The 25,815-nt window shown below is 35.1% G+C and overlaps 1 protein-coding gene and 1 pseudogene across 1 annotated transcript in view; one reads left to right on the forward strand and one right to left on the reverse strand.

The window, feature by feature from the left end:
* Window positions 1–14,115, forward strand: part of LOC109045858 (protein unc-119 homolog A-like) — a 30,806-nt gene extending 16,691 nt beyond the window's left edge. Inside the window, exons 2-5 of the mRNA XM_019063671.2 lie at window positions 10,059–10,172; window positions 11,410–11,509; window positions 12,237–12,409; window positions 12,522–14,115. Of these exons, the coding sequence (XP_018919216.2) occupies window positions 10,059–10,172; window positions 11,410–11,509; window positions 12,237–12,409; window positions 12,522–12,634 (500 nt within the window). The 3' untranslated portion in view covers window positions 12,635–14,115. The remainder of the gene's footprint in view (window positions 1–10,058; window positions 10,173–11,409; window positions 11,510–12,236; window positions 12,410–12,521) is intronic.
* Window positions 14,116–14,789: 674 nt separating this feature from the next.
* LOC109083221 lies at window positions 14,790–23,341 on the reverse strand (annotated as a pseudogene).
* Window positions 23,342–25,815: the final 2,474 nt, after the last annotated feature.

The following is a 25,815-nucleotide window of genomic DNA, read 5'->3' on the forward strand; positions in this document are numbered from 1 at the left end:
CTCATTTTTATGAATCATGTTTCATACACATCTCTATATTTTTGCTCCATATATTTTTTCAAGCAAGCAGTGGTCTTTTTTTTTTTTTCTTGTCTTTATTTTAATTTATTTTTTGCCCTTATTTATATTTTGCCTTTTAGTTATCTTATTTTAGAATATAAAATCTTGGTAACACTTTTTTTTTTATATACATTGCTCGTTACATGTACTTGGTACAGTAATAACAGTGTATATTATGCATAATTACATGCAACTAATACAAAACCAAACCATAATCCAACCCTATCCCTACAGTAAGTACATGTTTTCAATTAATAATCAGTGCATAAATGTGTAATTACACTGTAACAAGGCCACCTAAAATAAAATGTAACCAAAATCTTTTGTCCCTCACAGCTGGAATGAGTATCATTACCATTCTCAGTTGCATGCTGGATACAGTGTGGCACAGTGAATTTAAACTATCATTGCTTGCATGAGCATCACAGCTCAATGTTGGAACTCCTAAACCATGGCTCTGACAAAATGTTGGCTGTATTCCTAAAGAGAAAATCTGTGTAGCTTCCGGGAGCAGTTGAGTAGAACCCTTCCGGCACACTCTGTCTCTGCCGCCCACCATGAGACATGTTAGTGTGACACAGGCTCATTCCCAACTCATAGACACACACCTGTTACTCTGTGCATTACCTCAGTGTTTTGGGTGATGTGCCCGAGAGCGGATTACAGGCCACCTCTTATTAATGTACCGCTACACACATTCCAATACACGCTCGTGCAGACTCCATCACTCTCTGTATCTCTCTTGGCGTAGATGAATAGCCAGATGGCATGATGTGGTGGAGAAAGCTTCATTTGTGGTCAGTGAACCGCAGTCGATATTACATTAATTTGTCTTGCTCTAAAGGTGTTAGTTATGTAGCGGATACTGAGGAATTACATAGCAGCAGTAATCCGCATTACTATCGCTGTCATTCACTGCACAGATTACTTAACGGGTTTAAAGGTGAGTCAGTTATTGTAAACATCTTCCAGTGAATGAATATACATAACCTAGTGTTTTTGTGTGTATGTGTTGCCCTCTGACCACTATAGAAACGGCTCACTTCCTGGTTGTAACGAACAGCTTAATTTTTTTGTAAACTACATGTGAAATTTCAATTTAAAACAGAAAGCGGCAACTGTGATTTAAGAATCAACTGATTTTAAAAATCCTATGACAGATGTCAATACTCTGATTAATTTTTCTGTAACTCTTTACAGTAAGGTCCCATTTGTTAACTTACAAAGAACAATACATTTGTTTTAGTATTTATTAATATTTGTTAATGTTAGTGGTTAATGTTGTAGAGTAGGGAACAAATATTTACTATTAACTAAGAGTTTTCCCTCATTAAACTCCTAATTTGCTTCTTATTGATAGTAAGGCAGGTTGTTTGTAGTTTAGGTATTGGAAAGGGTTAAAGGGGACATCGGATTAAGTTTTCACTTTTGCTTTTTTAGCATTTAATTAGGTTTCTTGAATGTCTTCCAGTTCAGAAATGCTAAAAAGAAAACACACTGCAGCCAATTTGTTATTGGCAGTCTGAGCTTGAAACTGTGTCATCCAGCGAGCTGTTTCAGTCTGCAGCTGGTTTCTACTAGGGCTGGACCAGAATATTCAATTATTTGAATATTCCTTCGATGGGTTGGCATTCGATTTTTCAATTTTGAGATTCAAATATTATTTTTATTTATTTATTTATTTTCTCAAACACCTGGCATCCCCCGTGAAACGGTTTTCATTCGCCCTTGAATATGAATCGCCCATGAATGAACGTCATGATTCAGTTCATCTGGAGGAGAAGACAAAAATGCCAAGACCTCAGCTGTGTGGGAGCATTTTAAATTGAGTGAGGACAAGACAATGGCAGTATACCAAATATGCGATTTGAAAATGGCCTACCACAACAGAACATCAAGTTTGTAAGTAGTAGGCCTATAGTATATTGTTGGTGTAAAAAAACAAAAACAAACTGCTTTTATCTGGCATGTTAATCCAGTAATTTTACACATGATAAAAACATGCACTTAATTTGTTTGGAAAATACTTTTAAATACGGCAGTCATAAAAAAAATAAAGAAACGTACAGTAGCCCAGCCTAATAATAGTTTTGTCTATATTAAAAGTATTGCTATTAACAGACCTGTGTTTTTTATCACTAGTGCAGTGTTCGTTCTCGGAGCATATAAGCCCTGCCCGCGTGAGGTGCGCTGCTTCTGGCTTGCACTGTTCTGTAGTTTATTAAAAGTTTATTAATTAACCAAAACGCAACACTGCACTCCCTTGGGTCTGCAGCAACACACCCGCCACGCATGAAGTGAATTTGTCAGCCACGCACACCACATTCAGTGTAGACAATATAGGTTCTATTGTATTTTGTCACGCCGCGCCGCTTGTGTCAGGTATAGACACGGTGTTAGAGAGAAGAATATGTTCAGCCCCCTCCCTCCCAAGCTTTGAATATTTAGTGTTGATTACTACCGAAGCTTCGAAGCTCAAAAAATGGTATTCGGACCAGCCCTAGTTTCTACGTAGGTACTGTAGTTATAGTAGTAGGTAGCTGCGATTAGAGCTGTTTTTAACAAGGTAAAAAGGATGTTGTTTTACACGACCATTGATGAATTTTAACCAAAGTATGTTACAAACATTTCATAAAGACCCTAAAGAATCATAACAACTTGGGCGTCCGATGGCCCCTTTAAGGGATCTAGGATATGGTCATGCAGAATAAGACATTGTGTGCTTTATAACAGCCAATATTCTAGTAATATGCATGCTAATAAGCAAGTAGTTAATATTGAATAGTGTTCCCTAATCTAAAGTGTTACACAGTTGGTTAAAAAAAAATACAACTGTGCATTGAAAGTTCATGTTTGCTCAGGTCAGTTAAATGCTAACCAATACAACTTTTGATTTTATTAATTTTGTCTTGAAATGAAGATTTGGCAATTTTGCATTTTTCATTAAAGTATTTTTTCATGTTAACTAATGTGGTTAAGTAATGTTAACAAATGAAACCTTATTGTAAAATGCTTATCTCTTAAAGGGGCCCTGTTATGCTTTTTTACTTTTTCAACTTTAGTTAGTCTGTAATGTTGCTGTGTGAGCATAAAATATGATCTGCAAAGTTACAAAGCTCAAAGTCCAATTCAAAAGGAGATATTTTGTTTAACATAAATCACTTTTCAAAAACTACAGCGAACAACTCGTTTGGACTACAACGCATATTTTCCGGGATTTGTGATATCACAAATATCAATGAATGGGACAAGACCTGGTTGAGCTGCACTAGAGAAGGCAACGAGTGTTATCTTTATGTCGGAGACACGCTAGCTTTCCCAAGGCAGACAAACTTAAAGTGGTTACAATCATCCAGGTTTAAATCGCGTTCAAATGGATTTGATTTTGATGCAATATTTACACTGAAGCTCACAGGTGGCTATGGTAAGGGGCATGACATTTCCCAACCAGCCACCGAGTGGAGCCAATCACAACACACACTGGCCCAGCTAACCATTCACAGCACATTTCGTATTTCACATTTGATACAGGAAATATTTGAGCCATTCATGCCAGACTGGGGAGAGAGGTGTTGTAATAATGTAAAATATGTGAAAAATGTATGTGTTTTTCGAACAACCTAGTATACCCAAAAACAAAATCAAAACTTTGGAAAAGAGCATAATAGGACCCTTTAAGCCAAATTCAGGTACTTTGCTGATTTATTAAATTTCTTCTTCTTCTTCTTCTTCTTCTTCTACTTTTACTTCTACTTATTATTCTACTATTGCAGAGTCTCATAATCCAGAAACCAACTTTTTTTTGAGAGAGCTCACTTATGTATATGGGTCATTCCATTCAGTTATTTCCAGGTCAGAGTCTGTTTTTGTGCGCTGTGTGAGGAGTGTCATTACAAAACCGGTTTTGGATCGGAAAACATATGCTTGAGGACTGTGTTTGTTCAGTTGCAGTTAGATCACATTGAAGTGCAGCAGAGAGAGGTGCACAGAGCCTGCCTTCCCATTAAATCATCTGATCGCATCCCAATCCATCCCTGCCATGTTGAGACGCCTTAAGCTTCTTAGGGCCTAATCTGGGCCCTGGGCTCCTAGGGGAGCACATGTACACTGTCCAGAGAGGAAGGGCTAAACTACTGCATGTGACCATGGGAATACCTTCTCTCAGGATACTACATGGTGGACTTATTCAGCATGGACGCAGTGTTGAAAACATTCAGAGGCTGGATCTTTATAACTGGAGAATGGAGATGGTTTTTAACATGTTATGCACATGTTTGGGGAACAGTGAACACATTAGATGTACAAACCCGATTCCAAAAAATTTGGGACACTGTACAAATTGTGAGTAAAAAAGGAATGGAATAATTTACAAATCTCATAAACTTATATTTTATTCACAATAGAATATAGATAACATATCAAATGTTGAAAGTGAGACGTTTTGAAATGTCATGCCAAATATTGGCTCATTTTGGATTTCATGAGAGCTACACATTCCAAAAAAGTTGGGACAGGTAGCAATAAGAGACCGGAAAAGTTAAATGTACATATAAGGAACAGCTGGAGGACCAATTTGCAACTTATTAGGTCAATTGGCAACATGATTGTGTATAAAAAGAGCCTCTCAGAGTGGCAGTGTCTCTCTGAAGTCGAATTGGGCAGAGGATCACCAATTCCCCCAGTGCTGCGGTGAATAATAGTGGAGCAATATCAGAAAGGAGTTTCTCAGAGAAAAATTGCAAAGAGTTTGAAGTTATCATCTACAGTGCATAATATCATCCAAAGATTCAGAGAATTCTGGAACAATCTCTGTGCGTAAGGGTCAAGGCCGGAAAACCATACTGGATGCCCGTGATCTTCGGGCCCTTAGACGGCATTGCATCACATACAGGAATGCTACTTTAATGAAATTCACAAAATGTGCTTGGGAATACTTCCAGAAAACATTGTCGGTGAACACAATCCACCGTGCCATTCGCCATTGCCGGCTAAATCTCTATAGGTCAAAAAAGAAGCCATATCTAAACATGATCTTGAAGCGCAGGCATTTTCTCTGGGCCAAGGCTCATTTAAAATGGACTGTGGCAAAGTGGAAAACTGTTCTGTGGTCAGACGAATCAAAATTTGAAGTTCTTTTCGGAAAACTGGGACGCCATGTCATCCGGACTAAAGACGTCAAGGACAACCCAAGTTGTTATCAGCGCTCAGTTCAGAAGCCTGCATCTCTGAAGGTATGGGGTTGCATGACTGCGTGTGGCATGGGCAGCTTACACATCTGGAAAGGCACCATCAATGCTGTGAAAGGTATATCCAAGTTCTAGAACAACATATGCTCCCATCCAGACGTCGCCTCTTTCAGGGAAGACCTTGCATTTTCCAACATGACAATGCCAGACCACATACTGCATCAATTACAACATCATGGCTGCTTAGAAGGAGGATCCGGGTACTGAAATGGCCAGCCTGCATTCCAGATCTTTCACCCATAGAAAATATTTGTCGCATCATAAATAGGAAGATGCGACAAAGAAGACCTAAGACAGTTGAGCAACTAGAAGCCTGTATTAGATAAGAATGGGACAGCATTCCTATTCCTATTCCTGGTAACTTGTCTCCTCAGTCCCCAGACGTTTGCAGACTGTTATAAAAAGAAGAGGGGATGCCACACAGTGGTAAACATGGCCTTGTCCCAACTTTTTTGAGATGTGTTGATGCCATGAAATTTAAAATCAACTTATTTTTCCCTTAAAATGATACATTTTCTCAGTTTAAACATTTGATATGTCATCTATGTTGTATTCTGAATAAAATATTGAAATTTGAAACTTCCACATCATTGCATTCTGTTTTTATTCACAATTTGTACAGTGTCCCAACTTTTTTGGAATCGGGTTTGTATTTGAATTTGCATATTCCTTCTAAACAGTATAGAAGAATTGGTGTGTCACAAATAGGGTTTTGTGGTATTTGCAAATACTGTATCAAGACTTTATAAAGAGCACAATGTACTACTATTTGGTGCAGTTCAGACAGCTTGCTAAACCCAACCAGAGCTGCTCTTAGCCACTTCACAAGCTTTTCACAGTTTCATTTGAGAAAAAAACTACTGTCAAATACACTGAAGCTCAAAGATCTTCATGACAAACTGCCAAAATAAATTTGGTTGATCTTGAAATTAGGATTTAATTTAATTAATTAATTAATTATTTCATAATTAAAATGAATGTTTTTCTCAAAGTTTTTGTATTATTATTTAAGGAATATCATACAAGATTTTCTCAACCATGATTTAATTTATACAGTTCTGTTGTGCAGTAAAAATGCTGTTTCGTTGTAAATTAATTGTTACATTATCATATGTTTGCATTTTAAAATATTGATTTCATTGTTATAGCTTTATTAATTTAGTTCATTAGACACCATTTTTAATGATACATTTGTATTAAATCATAAAACGCAGAATCTGGGAAAAAAAATAATGGGAAAACACAGAATTTGCGGGAAAATAAAATGAATTTCAAGGGGGACTGTAAATTAGCTTCTCTGTGGAGCTTGTGAACAAACAATTTATGTTTACATTCAGGCCTATAGCAAACGTGGAAAGCATTTATTTTCCTATTAATTGTAAATGATTATCGTGGTAAATATCAATATTGTATGATTTATGCCAAATATTTTTGGCCTAATTGCCCAGCCCTATATCATCTACACATTTCCTGACACATGCCATTAAAAATATATAATATACATGTAATATAATATTTTGTATATATTATACAAAATGCCATTGCACATTATTACACTTTCACAATTTGACTTTTTAACTTTGCTTACAACTGGAAGTAAAGAAATAACCATGTGCTATGTGCCATTTAGCGGTGTTAATTAAATGAAATACAAGGTCAGATGTTGTGAGGCTAAAAAACAAACAAACAAAAAAAAAAACACCCAAATTAATTTTCAACATGTCTCTGTTGTGGATTTAAATTTGGTTATGGGCAATAAAGTATGCACTTAATTAAGTACATTTTCATTTTACAAATCTAATTTTATTGCGTACAGTGAAGTTAGGTTGTAAAAGTGTTTTAGATCTGTAAGATTAGCTAAAAAAGTCATGTAATGTTTTATATATATATATATATATATATATATATATATATATATATATATATATATATATATATATATATATATATATATATATATATATAATTTATTTATTTTTTTGAATTTTTTTTAAGTGTCTCTGTTTTTTTTATTGTCTCTGTATCAAATGAAATCCTACATCATCCTGATTTTTTGGTAAACGTTATTAGTTGTTACTTTACAGACAATGTATTTATACACAATACACATGAAAGAATCATGACTATAAGGGGTTTCATTTTGAAACTGAAATAACATTATCTAGCTCTGATTTAGCAAATTACTCCCCAGAATGTCTGCTCAGGAAATCAGACACAAAAATAAATCTGAATATCAAAGGCCAACAACTGTGCATTTAAATAGAGAGCTCATTTGCAATTTAAATGCTGCTGTTGTGTAAGCCTTGATGAATTGCATGTGATGTTTTTACTCACATTATTGTTTGTCGCTGCTTGGCTAAATGCTGTGGATAGGGGTTTGTTCCCTATCAGACATTTCTATCTGTCCAGATTAGTTTAGTTGGTGCTCATTTAGCAGTTGACCACTTTATTCAAGATGGAGCTTAATACAGATATAAATACCCTGTAGTTTGTTTTAGCACTCTGAACAGGAAATTATGAATCACTGCTCTTAGTCTAAAATACTAATTGATTACCATTGCTCTGTGTAAAACATAGGTGATGGCCAAATCATTGACTTGTAATGGGTTATGTTTAATGTGGCCTCTGTTTGCCTAAGCAGGGTCTAATTTATTTGTCTAACATCCCACGGGAACAGTCATTATGGCATCTCTAATGAACTGCCTAAGAATGAGTCAGAATTCCGAACTGCACAATTTATGGGTACGTCTCGCAAAAAATACCCACAATGCACTACCTACAGGGCAGCAAACACTAATTGGCACTGTCATTTCTCATGGTTGTGGGGTTACTGAAGCAAAAATAGCGTGGACTGTGAGTGCACTTGTGTTTACATTACATGCGGCAGGTTTAATGTTGACAGTGAAGATGTCTGCTGAAACACATGGATCTTGACCATTTCTTACTAAGTCAAGCACCCGGGCCTTTGCAACCATGTAGCAATGCAATGCAACACGTAAAAAGACAGTATAAGTCATTGTTATCCGTAATTATGTCCCCACTGGATGCTACAAATGCCTCGTTTGTAATGGGTTTTATTGGTTTTGCCTTGTCGCGCCGGGACACGGCATCACAATATGTTAAGGGGCATAACATTTTTATCACACGCTTGAAGTATTCGGCCAATCACAACACACTGGATAGCTGGCCAATCAGCGTACACCTCACCTTTCAGAACAATGAGCTTTGTAAAAATTTACATGTTTCAGTAAGGCGGGGCATAGAGGAGAAACAATAATGTACAGTATGTGGAAAATGTTTTTTGAACCTTAAAACGCATGAAGCTTTCATCACACCAAATACACAAAATAATGTTCTTTTTAGCAACGTCATATGACCCCTTTAAAAGGTTGCACAAGTTGTATGTTTACCCAGAGGCGAAAGAGAAAACTGCTGTGTCCTATTATAAAATTCCATCTTGGTCTTTATGGTAAAGTCTGAGGGGAAAGTTTATGTAAGGACATGAAAGGACAAGAAAATCACCTAAATAAGTCTTGTGCAGGGCTTGCAAAATCGCTTATCTTCCAGTCGGGCTACCAAAATGTGTTAACATCTTGAATAATGATATAAAATTCCTTCATTCACGTTGTTCTCTCACTTGTAGGGGTGAAACGGATCATAGTTGACCATTTGCACGTATTTAAGCCTTGCCGATTTAAACATTGAAGAATTTTAAACCACTGAATCGCATGAAAAGGCTAAAGAGAACTCAAATCTGTACTCATGCGCACAGAGAGCAGCATTTCAGACACAGTTCAAGCACAGAATTGGTTACTTTTTTGCTTCTCTTTCAGCTTGAAAGATTTACACACAATTATCTCAAGTTATCTCAAAATACCTATCTTTACAAGTGCTACATAGTTATGTCTTACATGAACGTAAACAGTGGATAAAGAAATTGCATGTGTATCATTTTATTGGATCTTTTTAATCTGTCTTAAAGGGACAGAAGCCTATAAAAACCTACTTCTGTCTGTCATTAATGTTAATAAAACAACAAAACACAACTTTCAACAAAGATTAGTCTTTAAAGATTATTACAATGAGCACTATGCAGTGTAACTTTACATTTAATTATTAAATTTCTGTAACTGAAAACTAATGTTAGAAATTTTATTTGTAACTTTGTTCTATTTTATCTATACTTGAAATTTGTTTAGTTGTTCTTATTTTATAACTCATGGTTCACTTTTCTTTAAAAATGTTTGACCTTTATTAGCTTTGCTACTAGTTTTTAGCTGTGGTATCGAAGAAGTACGTAGTGTTCTTTAAATCAAAAAAAAAAAAAAACAATTCCTTTAAATCCTTTGCACCCCTACTCTCTCGACTTGTTATTGGAAGAAAATATATGATCACAAAAGTTTTTGATCCTGCTGATTTGTCCACAGTGAAGTTCAGCTGAAGTCTTTTTTTTTTAAATTCATTCTGGGGTTACCAAAATCTGAAGAATGCCTGCCTGAATTGCTACCAGGGATTTTGAAATTTTGTGAGCCTTTTTGTGCAGTCTGAATTTTGTACATTAAGGCACATTTAAGAGATGAGATGAAATCCAATTTAATACTGAATTAAGATACTAAACTGCTGATTTAATCATTACGACATTGACTCACAAAGTATATATATAATAATAGTAGGGAGCAGGGGCATTAACTTAAGATAAATTTGTAAAATCTAAATTTTTCTCTTTTTTTTTTCTTTTTCTTTTTCCTGCAGACTATCTGTGTAGTCCAGAAGACAATGTATACAATATAGACTTCACACGGTTCAAGATCAGGGATATGGAGACAGGAACAGTACTGTTTGAGATCACCAAACCTCCAGCCACAGGTAAGTGTGAGCGGCCACTTCCAGCAGGTTACTGATTCCTGTCATGTGATCAGTAGCATGGAGACTTATTGGATCTTGTGGGTGGGTATCTAACTAAAATTAGTCAGGTGGTTATCTATTAGACTTGCTACTAATGTAAATGCTTTCAGATCCATAAATATATACAGTTATTGACGCAGTTAGATAGTTATATAATATACAGTTTTATAATATGCACTCTGTCTGAGTGTGTGTGTGTGTGTGTGTGTGTGTGCGCCCGCCCAAACTTTTATTACATGAGCACACAGGCTGGCTTGATTTTGATGACTACTTTCATGTTTTGGTCCATGTTGAACAATTGATATTTATTAGGTTACTGTTTAACAGTCCTTTAGACAACAAACTTGTTGGTTTCACATTTGACATTGCAAAGAAAAGTTTGTGGTGTGTGGTTAAGGATAAAATCAATTAATAATCAGATGCAACAGTGACAGGTGATGTGCAATCAGTGCTATCTTTTGCCCCTAAAAAGGTGATTGTTAGCATTAGGTTACTGTTTATGTAATTACTAGCATTTTTTGCCATTTGGCTTTTGACATGCATGTTATAAATAATGTTCCTATTATTATTCACTCATTATTCACTTTCAGTAGTCATGCCTACAATTTTTTTTTTCTTTTTTCTAAATAATAGTATTCTCTGCAATCTAAAGAGACAAATGAGCATGTCTAAAGAATGTGATGATTCCACAAGCACAGTATTTGGCAGAGCAGTTCAAAGGTTCTGAGAAAACTGAACCACTTACAAGTTTTTAAGTAGGTTCAAAAAAGGATTGGCCAAGGATTTCGAGAGTTAGAGTTATAGAGAGGTAATAATAATTTTCTGACCACTAGGTGGAACTGTCCTGAAACTGCTCCGGTATTATCATGGCTGTGCTTGAATATAAACAGAAACACTGTGTGAACATAAACTACTGTAATGAACTGAGCTGGGATGCGATTCATGGAGTAACTTTGAACTCAATGCGTATTTGCTATAGAAAACAGCTGTTCATGCATAGCTTAAGTGAGGAACACAAAGAATGGGAAAAGTCTGCTGTCTCTGCTTTCTTGTTTTAGTCCTTTTAATACATTTAAGTGAAGCCCAGAAAGACACTTGGTTACAATCAGTCATGTGCAATTATTATCAGACACATACATCAATTATTTTACAATTCTGAATCTAATTGTCTGAATGTAATTTTTTTTTTTTCCACTAGATAAAGGAGGGGATAAAAGAGATGTTGATCCAAATGCTGGCCGATTTGTACGTTATCAGTTTACGCCGGCTTTCTTACGGCTTCGTCAAGTAGGAGCCACGTAAGTAGTTTATAAAACTATTCAGTGTAAAAACAACTGTTCAAAAGTTTCTTTATTGAAAGAAATCAATACTTTCACCAAGGACAGTAAAGTCTTACCTATCTCATGTTTTTGAATGGTAATATATGTTGGCCTTTAATGCACAGTTTTCCTAGAAACCATAAGGTTACTAAATGAACAGATCTTCAAATATTTATTAAAATAACAGTAGAGTTAAGTAAAGTCACTAAAAATGAGCACACGCAGGTTATTATTAAATATTTGCATGATTAGATCATCACTGTAGTGCTGCTGTCCTATCATATTGTCCTCTCTTGCAAAGAGATTACATATTTAGAAAATAAACACAGTAACACATGAAAGGACAGACAGCTGATATTCATTAGTGGAGCTGTCTCATATTCCAAAACAAAAGCATGCATGCTTATTGAGGTCAGATATAATAATCAAAACAAAGCGAGCATAAATCATTTCTCAAAATTCAACCTGTCGAATGAATCTCGTCATCATTCTAAAGAACTAGATGCAGTAAGCTACTCATTATAAACAATGAATCCCTTAATCACATAATACATTGAGGAATGGGATGCTGAACAGTTGTTGGTAATTAATAGTCTGAAGTTAACAGCTATCTAAACTAACCCAAGTGAAGAACTGTGTAGTGAAATGAACACTGAAGAAGTAGTCTCAACTGAATATCTTCTCTGCCTTGTTTCGGTGTTTTTAGTGTTGAATTCACAGTAGGGGACATCCCCATCAATAACTTCCGGATGATCGAGAGGCACTATTTCCGTGAACAGCTGCTGAAAAGCTTCGACTTTGAGTTTGGCTTCTGCATCCCCAGCAGCAAGAACACCTGTGAGCACATCTATGAGTTCCCCCCGCTCTCAGAGGATCTCAGTAAGTAACCCCTGAGAGACTATGTATCTAGAAAATACTGGAGCTTTTAAAAAGCTTAATAATTATTTGTGTATCACTTTATCCATGGTGATGTGTTTTCTCTTTATTTCAGTGCGTGAGATGATCCTCCATCCTTATGAGACGCAGTCTGACAGCTTCTACTTTGTGGACAACAAGCTGGTCATGCACAACAAAGCAGATTATTCGTACAGCGGAGGCCCTTAGGACAGCCGTGGGAGGGGACTGAGGCAGAGAGTTTGACTGACAGACCTAAGAACAAATCACATGTCTTTGTCCAGCAGTCACACCCTCCTTGAATCAGTGTCATAGACGACTGCCTGCAGTGCGTCATGTCTGTTTTTCTGATTTAGAGAGTCATATCATAAGGTCTTATCCAATGCATACATATCCTATTCTGATTTCACACTGCCATCATTCACATCAGCAAATATAGATATTAAAGCATTTATTTTGTATGAGCAAGGCACTGTAATGTGAATAGTTCTTAGGTTTTCTATTCATCAGGTGCGTGCGTGTGTATGTGTGTGTTTTGATTCAATGATTTTGTGTGTGTATGTGTGTGAGGGGGGTGTTTAACACTGATAAGATCATTATATATTGTTGATGAGTATTTCTTTCCCTGTCAGAATAAGCTACATCATATTTCATGATATTTGTGAACTTTTCATCCTAAATAGAATAAGATATGATTTTATGGTGAGACCTTGACATAATTGATAGATTTGTGTTGCATTACACTCTCAGAAAAAAAAAGGTACAGAAGCTGTCACTGGGGCAGTACCTTTTGAAAAGGTACACTTTTGTACCTATTAGGTACTAATATGTACCTCTAAGGTAACAATATGGAAATACCTAACAATACCTTTTGAAAACAGTGACAACTTGTACCTTTTTTCTGAGAGTGTAGATATATTTTGATACGTGAACAAACTTGCTTAATTTTGGGATGTTGATTATTTGTGTGGATAAAAACAAAAAAACATGCATAAAAAGTCAAATTAGTTCAAACTTTCATGGTGCGCAAGCTTCATGGATCTGTCGAAACGAAGGACTTTTGCATTCAAAGGTCTGCATAAAGTTTCTGATTATACATAATTCACACTTCAAATGAGATGTTGTGTAGATAAAACAACGTTGTGAAAAACGCCTACTGAAAAGGGAACACGGCACACATCACAAGCCTTGACATTTCAAACATCTGCTTCGTGTGGTTTCTTTTTGACTTCGTACAAAACAAGAGGAAAGAAATGACCGTTTTGAGCTGTTTAAAGAACAGTAGTTCGAAGAGATCAAGAGATGCGGTCTCTTCTCACCTCTCCATCTAGCATTCCCTTTCTCACACATTCCAGCGAGCCAGGCCCTTCAAGGCTGTTTAGTGCACATAGCAGAGGTTAGATTTAAGATTTTATCCAAGGATGTGCTGTATCTATGATCCTTGTATTCATAGTGCAAAAAGTGCATTTAGGAGAATGATTTTCCTGTTTTTGGTTTATGAATAAAGGCTTTCAAAAACTTCTTTAAGTGCATAAAATGGAGGAATAATTTGAAAAATGTTTCTATTTAGATGTAATATGTGCTTTATTTATGATTGTGATTTAATGTAAATGATTTTTTGGGGGGAGAAAAAGAAACATATGTTTTGGACAGTTCAAATGCCAGTCTGGAATAAAAGAGAATTAAATGTATATGTTGATTTATTTTTTTCCTTTTTTTTTTTTATTGAAGTTGTTTTTTTGTTTGTTTTTCCCATAGCCTTTTATTTTCTTATATTTATTTCAGATTCATTAGATTGCTTAGCACTAGTTTGTATTTAAATTATACACAAAATAGGTTCAGTAAGAATTTTTTCTTTTTTAAAAGACAGTACTTTTATTCAACAAGGAAATAACAGATTTTGTTGTTATTGTTAAAAAAAAAAAAACTTTCCAAAAAAATGCTGTTCTTTTAGAATTTGCATCCTTCAAAAAAATCCCCCCCAAAACAAAGCGTATCATGGCTTCCACAAAAAATATTAAGCATCACAACTTTTGCTTCAAAATTGCTATATTAAAATGATTTCCAAAGGATAATGCGACACTGAAGACAAGTAATGACTGCTGAAAATTCAGCTTTGCATCACAATAATTTGTTTACTAAAATAAATATAGCCTTGTTATTTATCTTCTTTCAAAAACAGTAGTGCAATGAGTTTAAAAATATATATTTTAAATTAATCTGTAAAATACATGTACTGTAGGTCCTAATATTTGCAATTGTTCTTTAATAATATAAATGACATTTTATATGAAATGAAATAATTGCTTGAAATCAATTCCCAACAATATTGTTGTTGCAGGCTAAATGAAATTTCTCACAAGACTGCACAAAATTAGATTTATTTGAGAAAAGGCACATATTCTGAAAAATGCTGTGACTTTTATGTTTCAAGTATTTACTTCTACAAAGTAGTGGCATTTAACATCTTTAACTGTTACTCAACAAATTAAGATTTTACTATTCAGCCATATATTAAATTGTATTAAATAGACTGTGATCCAAAAAGGGATCTAAAATATACAGTAAAAGGTCTTGTCCAGACCCCATAAATTAATACAATTTTCGTGAACCAGCACAAATGGAAGACCAGAAAACCTACGTGTGAAAACCAAACCCACAAAGAATGTAGGAAAAAAAAGCTCTGTATGAACCAGAACTTGGATCAGAATTTGCCCATGCTGGGCTAGCAAGAGCGCTACATGGAAGCCAACTCACATTTACAAAGTCATCATACTTGAGTGACTTTAAAGATGTAAATAAGTGTTACAGAATTTCGAACACTAGTTGTAAATCCTTACCTGCCACTAATATAGTGCTTGAAATTATACTGTCTAAAGGTTTGAGAAAAACTAAGCTTTTGCTCCAGAGGGCATTGATGAGGAGACGGACACTACATGCTCTGCAAACTATGACCCTTTTGTTGATTTGATGATGGTATTTTTTGGATTAGCTTTCTTTTCCCCCTCTCTTTCCCTTCAATGTTCTCATGAAACCATTAGATGTGAAGATTTTCATGGTGTACTTGTTGCATTTGTGGCGTTGGCCCATGCAGGAAACGTTCCTAGATTGAACATGGCCATTCCCCATGTGTTGATGCCAAGGTTGATGCTTAGAATGCCAATGATGTTGAGAATGAAGCCTGCCTTTGCCCAAACAAAAAGAAAATACAATTACACACGATTTTTTTCCATAAACAGTGCCTCAAAAATTTATTTTGACATTTAACTCCCAGTTAAACTTCCACTAGAACATCGAAACTAATGTGAGGGAGAAAGACTCATGTAAAGTGGGTTCAACCATACCATATCCAAGACTTTGAGGTTGCCATAGGAGAAAGCGATGGCATTGGGTGGAGTGGCTACAGGAAGCATGAAAGCCAGCGATGCGCTGATGGTGCAGGGCAGCATCACATAGAGAGGATGGAGCCCGATGGTTGTGGCCTGCAAGTAGAGGCGGCTTATTATTAGCACATCCATACTTGTTAGGAAGTTATATATTTGAAAAACGCAATAACAAAGAATATATGCGGTAGATATCTTTAGGCTAATTCAGGCTATACTAAATATGTTCTCTGTATGCCGTGTACTCACCATAGAGGCTAGAATGGGCAGGAACAGCGTGGTGGTGGCTGTGTTGCTGGAGCATTCTGTGAATGTTCCCACCAGGAAACACAGTATCAGAGAGATGGCGAAGGGTGGGATGCTCTGCAGTGGGGCCAGTCTTTCACCCAGCCATACTGACAGTCCAGACTCCTACACAAATACATAAGAAATATGAATATATATTAAGTCATCTTGTGGCCCACTCCTGCCCGTTGGTTGAGAACCACGGTATTAAATTAATTGAATTGAATTTGAAAAAAAACTTGCTTTATAAATACACTTTGACTTAATTTAATTTAATTTAATTTAATTTAATTTAATTTAATTTTTCAACATCATAACATGAGCTTTGTAATATTTAGAATTTTACACATGGTAATATGCTAAAAGAAAATCTAATTTTAATTATTTTGAATATCATATATTTTGTATAAATGACTAATGAAAGTAGCGTTATTGCCATTGTAATGTGCTATTCTGTGATCGTCTTACCTCACTTCCTCTTGCCAAGGCAAATCCTCCACCTAGGAGTAGCACTATGTTCCAGGGCATGTGTTCATGTACCACCTTCCAGTTTAGAAGAGTGGGAGTACCCTTCAGTTTCTTCTTCTTGTCCTTCTTCTGTTTTTCTTGTTCTTTATAAAACAGATAGTCCAGTAAATTTGGTTTAAGACCTAGTTTAAACTTATGGAACAATGTTATGTTCAAATACTCTGAATGCAAAAAGCACCTTACCATCCCCAACTCCTTCAGCTTCTTCATCATGTTCATCATTTGCACTGACAGAACATGAAAAGTCTAGCCGAGATGGAATGACGAAGAACAGGGTTGACATGAAAATGGCCACAGTGCCATCGGTGACATACTTCACAGAGAAAAATAGAAAATAGAAAAAAAAAATATTTGCAAAGAACATAACTTTTTTATGTGAACTGTTACTTAAACGTTTTTGGGTGAAGTTTACTCACTGTCCATTTTTGTTAAAGAGTTCAGTAGCCCAGCCTGGCATGAACCCTGGTTCTCGTGTGAACCACAGGATCACCAGGATCACAAAGATGACAAGCACTGCACCCTCAGCAAAAGACATCGGGCCCAGCTTCTTGTATTCATTCTTCATCACTCTGTAAGCTTCTTTGTCTCCCTTATTTTTCAAACCGCAGCCAAAACTCTTTTTTAAGCTGAAAAACAAAATCACCTCAAATTGAAATAATCTAACTAATAACACTTACTTTATGTCCTAGACACACTATGTAATTTAATGTATAGCATGCAAGTTACTTACTTAAATCCCAAATACATGAACTGCAGCCAGAGCCAAGACAGCACAAGCATCAGCACCATGTTAGGAAAGGCAAAACCGAACCAGCTTGCAAAGTTAATTACGTCATTGTTATGTGGAAAAATGCTGCAAAAATGTGCAAAAATATGTGTGAGAAGAGACCTTGCTCCATTACTGTATGCACATTTTTATGCTGTAGGTCTAACAGTTTTTGTGCACAACAATGCACAACACCTCTATGTAAATATATACTTTAGTGATTTTTTTTTTTTAATATATATATATATATATATATATATATATATATTTTTATATATATATATATATATATATATATATATGGTAATGTATTATTATCAAAATTATGATTATTAAAATAGGATAAAATAACTGTTAAAATAGCAGGATATTTGACAAACATACTCATCCATCTGGCCCTTGAGAATAAGATTTGGTGTGGTGCCCGTTAGGGTGGCAGTTCCTCCAATGCTGGCGGAGTAACACACAGATAGACTCATTCCTTTAAAGAGACGAAGGTACTTCTCTTCACGTTCTTTCCTCCTGAGTTCAGAGAGTGCATTGATTCTTGCCTCCAGATCTGGGTTGTCTGTCAAAATTTAGAATAGGTGGGATGTAAGTTTTAAGTCTGTGCTTTATTACCACTGATTCTGATTGGTAAAAAGTGGCAGCACTGTATTCTTGCACACTAATTTCGGTGACCCTTTCACTCTCTTATTTCATACAAAAGCATGGCACCACTTTGCATCTCAGTTATCGGTTGTAGTCAAAATGAGCTTTTTTGCGTGTTTGCTGTTATGATTGTTTTTATCTGATTTTCAAAACAGTGTAGAGGCGATGAGAACACAGCCCAAATACAAACACACTTTACAATCAGCTGCAAAATTTTGAATATAAGTGTAATATACATATAATAATATAATAATAATAATAATAATAATAAAAAACTGAACCTACATTATAAAAGAGGCCCAAGATCAATTAAACCTATTTATTAGCTGGTTCATTGGTTTCCATTAACATTTAACATTTAGCATATGCTTTAATCCAAAGCGACTTACATATGAGGACAATAGAAGAATTCAAACCAACAAAAGAGCAATAATATGTGCCATGACAAGTCACAGTTACACAGTAAATGCAGCAAGGTTTTTTATAATAAATAAAAAGAAATCAAGTTGAAAGTCATTTTTATAGAATAGAAAGTGCAAGTAATAAAGGGTGGAGTTTTTTAATAAATAAAAAGAAAACAAGTAGATAAAATAGAACAGAGAATCCAAGTGTCAGAAGGTCAAGTGTAGATGGAAGAGATGTGCTTTTAGCCACTTCTTGAAGATGGCTAAAGACTCAGCTGTGCGCATTGAGTTGGGATAGCACTACAATGCACCGTTCATTTGCAGAATGCAAGTTTCTAGAGGGTGCATAAGTCTGAAGTAGTGAATTTAGGTAAAGAGGTGCAGAGACAGTGTTTGTTTTGAAGGCAAACATTAATGATTTCATTAATTGATTTTTTTGCAAGCAGTTGGCAGTCAGTGCAAATTGAAGAACATAGGTGTGAAGATCTGCCAAGAGAGTGTTACAATAGTCCAGCCTGGACAGAACAAGAGCTTGAATAAGGAGTCGTGTGGCATGTTCGGAATGAAAGGACCTGATCTTCCTAATGTTGTATAAAGCAAATCTGCAGGACCAGGCAGTTTTTGCAATGTGGTCTGTGGAATTCAGCTGAAGTGTGGTCTGTGAAATTTAGCTGATCATCAATCATGACTCAAAGGTTCCTGGCTTTCCTTGAAGGAGTTATGTTTGATGGATAGCTATATGGCGAAATTTTGATGAAGTGATGGGTTTGCACAAACCAAAAGCAGTTCTGTCTTGGCAAGGTTGAGTTGTAGGTGATGGTCCTTCATCCAGCAAAAAAATGTCCGTTAGACAAGCTGAGACTCAAGCGCTTACCATTGGATCATCAGGATGGAATTAGAGGTAGCGCTGAGTTTCATCAGCATAGCAGTGATATGAAAAGCCATGTTTCTGAATGACAGAACCTAGTGATGCCATGTAGACAGAGAAGATAATTGGTCCAAGAACTGAGCCCTGAGGCACCCCAGTAGATAGATGTTGTGACTTGGACACCTCACTCCTCCAAGATACCTTGAAGGACCTATCTGAGAGGTAAGAACTGTAGTGCAGATTCTGAGATGCCCTTTGCCAACTGGTGGTTAACCAAGTCAAAAGCAGCAGACAGATCCAGCAAGATAAGTACTGAAGATTTGGAATGACATCTGTATGTGCTGTGTCAGGAACCATGTTGAGGTAAAGAGTATCACTCACATCCTAATTATTTTGTCAAAAATTAAATATAACACTATACTGACTAAAGTCTACAGTTTAACATTATGTAATAATAAATTAATTTCAAATCAGTGACCACAAATATATTTATTTGCTGTGCAGCAGAAAAAAAAAATGTTTTAAAAATGTTAACATGTTTGACTTACTGTTAGGTTTGTCTCCAGTGACATTGTCCAAAGGATGTTTGATGTTGACCTCGGTCAACTCAAACGCTTGGTTATCTTGGCCTTCCCTAAGCTCTTTCTCATCGCTGTCAGCCTCTGTGGCGCTGAGCTGTTCTAGAACAGCTTGAGAAATGGGCAACATCATGGCTGTGGTGGCGGTATTGCTGATCCACATGGAGAGGAAGGCTGTTACAATCATGAACCCCATCATCAGCCTGCAGAAGTTAACAGACAGCAAAAACAGGTGAGTGTTGGAGTGAGACAGAAATAAAGTAGGCTAAGTTTTTAATGTGTTAGATCTTACAAAGCAGGCCGAACTCCCACTATTAGGAGGACACTTAGGGCGATACGCTTATGAAGATTCCAGTGTTCAACAGCTATAGCCACTAGCAGACCCCCAATAAACAGCATATTGGTGTCCTTTAGGTACTCAACACACACCTGAAAGACAAAGTAACAGTTACATATTTAGTTCTGCTCAGTATGGCTTCAATTTAAAATGCAGTACTAGCCTGCTACTATATACTATACAGTGTGCACTGTACAGAGCCGTCATAAAGACATGGTGATGGGAAAATTTTTTTAGATATTAGGAAAAATTATATTTCAATGCTTTTTTTTTTTTTTTTTTTTTTTGCTGTCTTGCAAAACTTTGTGTTCCGTTGCAAAACATTTGTGCTACAAATAATGTGAGAAAAACTATTTCATTGCTTTGGCAACAATTTTTCAAGATAATGCAAAAGATAAATGATTGCATGCAAAGTTTCTCGGGGGAATGCAACACTTTTGCAAGAAAATGGAACATTTTTATGAGTGAACACAAAAGCATTTTCCTTTCCATCTTATGTTTTTTCCATCACCATGTCTCCCTTAGGGGCTCTGTCGTATACTGTATACTACCCACTGTTTCTCCAAAATAGTATACGAAAATGCATTAGACAATGGTAGACATTCCAGTCAGTAGTATAACTTTAACCTGTACAAAAATGTTTTTGCCAATTTTGCATTTTTAATCCAGTTTTGTATAAAAATTAGTTTGCAGTCTGCGAAAGACAGTCAAGATAAGGAAAAGATAGAAATATAAGGAATATAAAAAACAGTTTGATGACATGTTCCAAGGTGCTCATAAAAACTGCTTTTATGGCCCATAAAGTTTTTAAATCATTAGATATAACGCTTATACAAATAGATTTCATGCTGATGAAGGTAAATCTTTGTGTAAGTAAATTTATGTGTCTTTAGTCCTTGAGACAATTATAATATAACTGATCATCTTTTATGATAAATATAATATACACATTTATTTTAAACAAATGCTATGGGAGTAGTTTGCTTTTCCATTATTTTTGGGTATAAAATGATGCTAAATGCTTATTATGGATTTTTTTGCGTAATACCTTTCCAGATTCCATGATGCCCATCAATGGGAAGAGGATGACAGGCAGCAGAGCAGTTATGGCCAGCGGCATGCACTCTGTACACCAGTACAGCGCCATCAGGATGATGGCAAAACCACATCTTGCCTCCTGAAGAACAGAAGTGTCACAGTGTAAGTGAACTAGGAATACATCCCCTATTTTACATTTTTATAGAAGAGAATTATTGGATGTGAATGAGATGCATAACACATCAAAGATGCAATCTCAAATCTATGGCAATCCTTTCATCTTAGGTTGTCAAAGGGGAGGAAACGGTGTGATTCAGTTCTGTTAAAAATCTGTTACATCTGGTGAAGGTACCAGGGGTCACTACTGTATCTCTTGAAGACCTGTTTAGAATCATCTATCACTCTCAGAATGCTGATAAAAGTAACTCATGACCACAATTTTTAATGCATTTTCTTTTATGGATGGTTTTATTTTATGGAGGAATTTTATGGAACCTATATGGAAACTTTAGACAAGACATAAAAATAGCATATCTGTTTTTTTTGTTGAGTATCATATTTGATACATCAAGCTTTTATGGACCATATGTGATGTAATGACGTAATGAGAATGATTTATATGGCCAAAAAGATGAAATTGTGATAGCTTGTAATGTAAATCAATGTTTTGATCTTTATAACAGTACAGTATAGCAGACTACTTACATAAAATATATATAAATATTAGTCATTATTAAAATATCAGTCATCACTCTATATCTCCCAATATTATGACTTAGTAAGATGATATTTAAAAATAGCTTGTAGCAGGCAAAGCTTATGATAGTTCATATTTGAATCATATTTGATTAGATACAATTTTAATCTTTTTTTTCTAAATATAATGTTTGGATAATCAAGTAAACCAATGTTGCTTCAATACAGTAAATCTATTTTGAAATATTACAAAAAATATAAAGGTTATTTGTATGTTTACTTTATAAAAATTAGAAAAGATTTCACAGCAAAAACACACATGTACCACGACCTGAAGGTGAACAATAAATAAAACAGTAGGTTATAATTAAATGGTATTTTTATTTTTTAATAGTGTGTATTTTAATTGGTATGGAGTGTAGTATATTAGAAGGTTGTGTGCAAGTGGTTTAAAAGATTGTTTTTGATAGTTTTGGTAGTTTAGTTTTATTTTTTTGTATCAAATATGATATAGTAGGCTTTATAGGGTTAAACTGTCCAGTACCTTCTGATTTTATAAAAAAAAATATTTTAATAAATTAAAACATTTTAATAAGAGTATGACAGTATACTGTGGTGCATGATAGGTTGTACAGTATGACAATCATATCTTGTGTAAGGGCTTTTAAAAAATACAAAAAATAAAATGCATTCAGTAGTTTAGCCACTTGGGGTTCTTAAATGTCTGATTATTCCTTTTTACTAATATAATTGAGTCAGATATCCAGGTTTGTTCAATATTTTTTCAGCTGAAGCTTTCTTGATCAAAGTCACGGTGTCTCCAGGTCTTGAGTAACTTTGGGCCATTTGACTTTATTTTCTTTGTTTGTGATTTGAGGATGACCTCTGCAAGCTGTGTAAATAAAGTGCCCAGCATGCACCGTCCATAAATACGAACAGTGCATTTTTCAGCCATCATTCAGCTGGTGATGAGGCTTATTTTTTAATTCAGATCTTTAAATTTAAACCTTTTAAATTATTATTTTTTAAGGTTTAGATGTCACATTGTCATATTTCAGTCATTTGGCTGAAATAAATTCACAAACGAAATTCACAAACGAAATGTAAATGCATAGAGAAACAGTTTTGCTTAAGATGTTCATGACAAGGACTTTGAAGAAGATTTTCATAAAATACTTCTGCTCCAGCAGAAAAGCACTTACCGGAGTTGAGTATTTCAGCGGCAGGGGCAATATAAGAAGTGGGGTGATGAAGATGATGAAGTAGTTTCTGTTAACCCACAGCCAGCGTAGAACCGATGCCATGTCTTCTGGCCCTCAGCTGCAGATGTCAGGTGTGTGCTGGATGGAGAGGACCGCAGAGTGCTGATGGTGTGACTGCAGCAATCAATGTGTTTATAGGCATCGTCACATAACCAAAATTAAACATTAACTGTGTGAACAAGGGGAGGGTAAATAGGGGTATGAAGAAGGGGAGGGTAAACAAAAAAGATTAACCCTTTTGTTATCTTTTTCTAAAGCCGCAATTCATTGTTATGTTGGAGCACTGACTAATAGATTTATTAAAAGCATATCTGAACTTTTCACACTGTCAATGTCATCATGGAAGAGCAGGTGTTTATCTTACACCAGAGATATGTAAAGAATGTTTCTTACTGTTCACTTCTGGGAAAATAAATGACGAAAGTGCAGGAATATACTGTTTGAAAATATAATTGTTCGTGTACTGACTTTTAAAGTCTCTCCCCATGAGTTTTTTTTTATTTATTTTTTTTTTTAATAGAGTAAAATGAAGTACCAAAAAGATCTAATAGTAACAGTTAATTTAGTAAATATTGGTTAATGCAATAGGTATCATTAAATACCATTACTAATTCATAGGTTTGTGTTGATTTATACAAATGTTATAAATGTATTAGTATATAGGAGATTAACATTAACCTTGACTAATAAATGCTTTAAGAATCAATGTTAACAAACTAAACCTTATTGGAAAGTGTTATTTATAACTTATGTTATTTAATGAATTTAATGTCAAACTAATTGAGAGATTTTCCATATCTATGGAATCCAAAGATTGCTGGATTCCCAAATCTAGTTGTTATTATTTACAATTAAAAAAGCAGGATGTAGATTGCTGGTCAAAACTAATTTAAAGAATTCCAGTTAGGAGACACTTGATGTAATTCTTGTGAAAATGTAAAGGCATGCATAAACACTGCACTGTGTTCTTGTTTAACACACAAGCTATACCGTTCAAAAGTTTGGGGTCAGTACAGGTTTAAATGAATACTTTTATTCAGCAAGGATGCATTAAATTGATTGAGTGACAGCACAGATTTTTATTTTAATATATGCTGCACTTTTGAACTTTCTATTCATCAAAGAATTTGTAATAATTTTTTTTTTTTTTTTTTTTTTTTTGGGGGGGGGGGGTGCACAAAATGGTTCCACAAAACATCAAGCAGCCAACAATTTTTAACATCTGTACTAATAATTAGTAATGTTTCTTGAGCACCAAATCAACGTTAGACTGATGTCTGAAGGATCATGTGACAAATGTAATGTATTTTTGATCACATAAATGTACTTGGCGAACATAAGAGACTTCTTTCAAAAACATTCAAAATCCTACTGATCACAAACCTTTGAACAGAAGTTTAAATATTTCTGTTATTAAATGCCAATAAGTTAATGTATGGAAAAGATTACCGAGTGTTTCTAATAGTGAAAAAACAACAACAGTTAATTTAAACTTATTGTATTTTCTATGGTTAACTAGTTAATGCTAACCACTAACCATATTTGAAGATAAGTTAAATTGTTTTTCGTAATTCGTTTTTTTTTTTGGCCTTTTATTATTATTATTATTATTATTATTTATTTTCTTGTTTTGTCCTCTTTTTATGTGCCTTTACAGTTTGACATTTACAGCTCTATAACTTCACTTTTAAAATGGCATGGTTTTATATAGCCTTGTGCAAGAGCAATATGGCTTTTATTTTACTTTTCAGATTTTTTTTTTTTTTTTTTTTTTTTTTTTTAAAGAGAAGGGTTCAGTCTTTTCATGAAACCCAAATTCATGCATAAGAATGATGTGCTGAGCAGGATTACTGTAATAAATTCAGATTAGTGAGGAAAAGATCAGCTGAGCATGTGATACACCTTATAATCAACAATTCAGTACAGTCTGAGACTTTACAGCTTTATCAGCATTAATTAGTAACCTTTACAGACTTTGAACTCTCCGTTTGTAATTATAAGGACGTCTTTGAAAATTAAATCAAGTACTAGTTCTTCATCTTTGAAGCCCAGTGGCCACTACAATGGAAAAGTCTCTTCTATCTATTATGGCTGTATGTGCTAAATATGTGCTAAAGGTCCAACATATATATTTCTCCAAAGCTTTGTTCTTCTTTTACCATCTATAGAGTATGTTCCTTAGAGATAAAGCCCCTTGCTTGTTACATAATGTCACTTACACAACCTTTTGAATGGATGTACCCGGGTATGTAAGGACAGCTTTCAATAAAACCCTTAACTTTGCCCAAATATTAGTTTCAAAGCTTAAGTATGCTAATACATGTCATTAACGCAAATGTTATTGTCAGGTTCTTCTTCCTTGTCTATAGGTTTCCTAGTCTAGGCACTGAGAAAATATATAGTGGTCTCACTTTACAAGGCCATAATAACAGTAGCTTTATGGAGTTGTTTAGCATGATTATAGATGATCGTCTTCAGTACATTGAGCTTTGATGCTAGACTATAGCTGCGGCAGGACTCTGTAGTCATCTTTATGGCTGTCTAGCAGACACCAAGTCTCAAGGTCAGGAATTTTTTTTCTGAGTGCACCTCCCT

Source organism: Cyprinus carpio, chromosome A21, assembly GCF_018340385.1.
Source record: "Cyprinus carpio isolate SPL01 chromosome A21, ASM1834038v1, whole genome shotgun sequence".
NCBI lineage: Eukaryota > Metazoa > Chordata > Actinopteri > Cypriniformes > Cyprinidae > Cyprinus > Cyprinus carpio.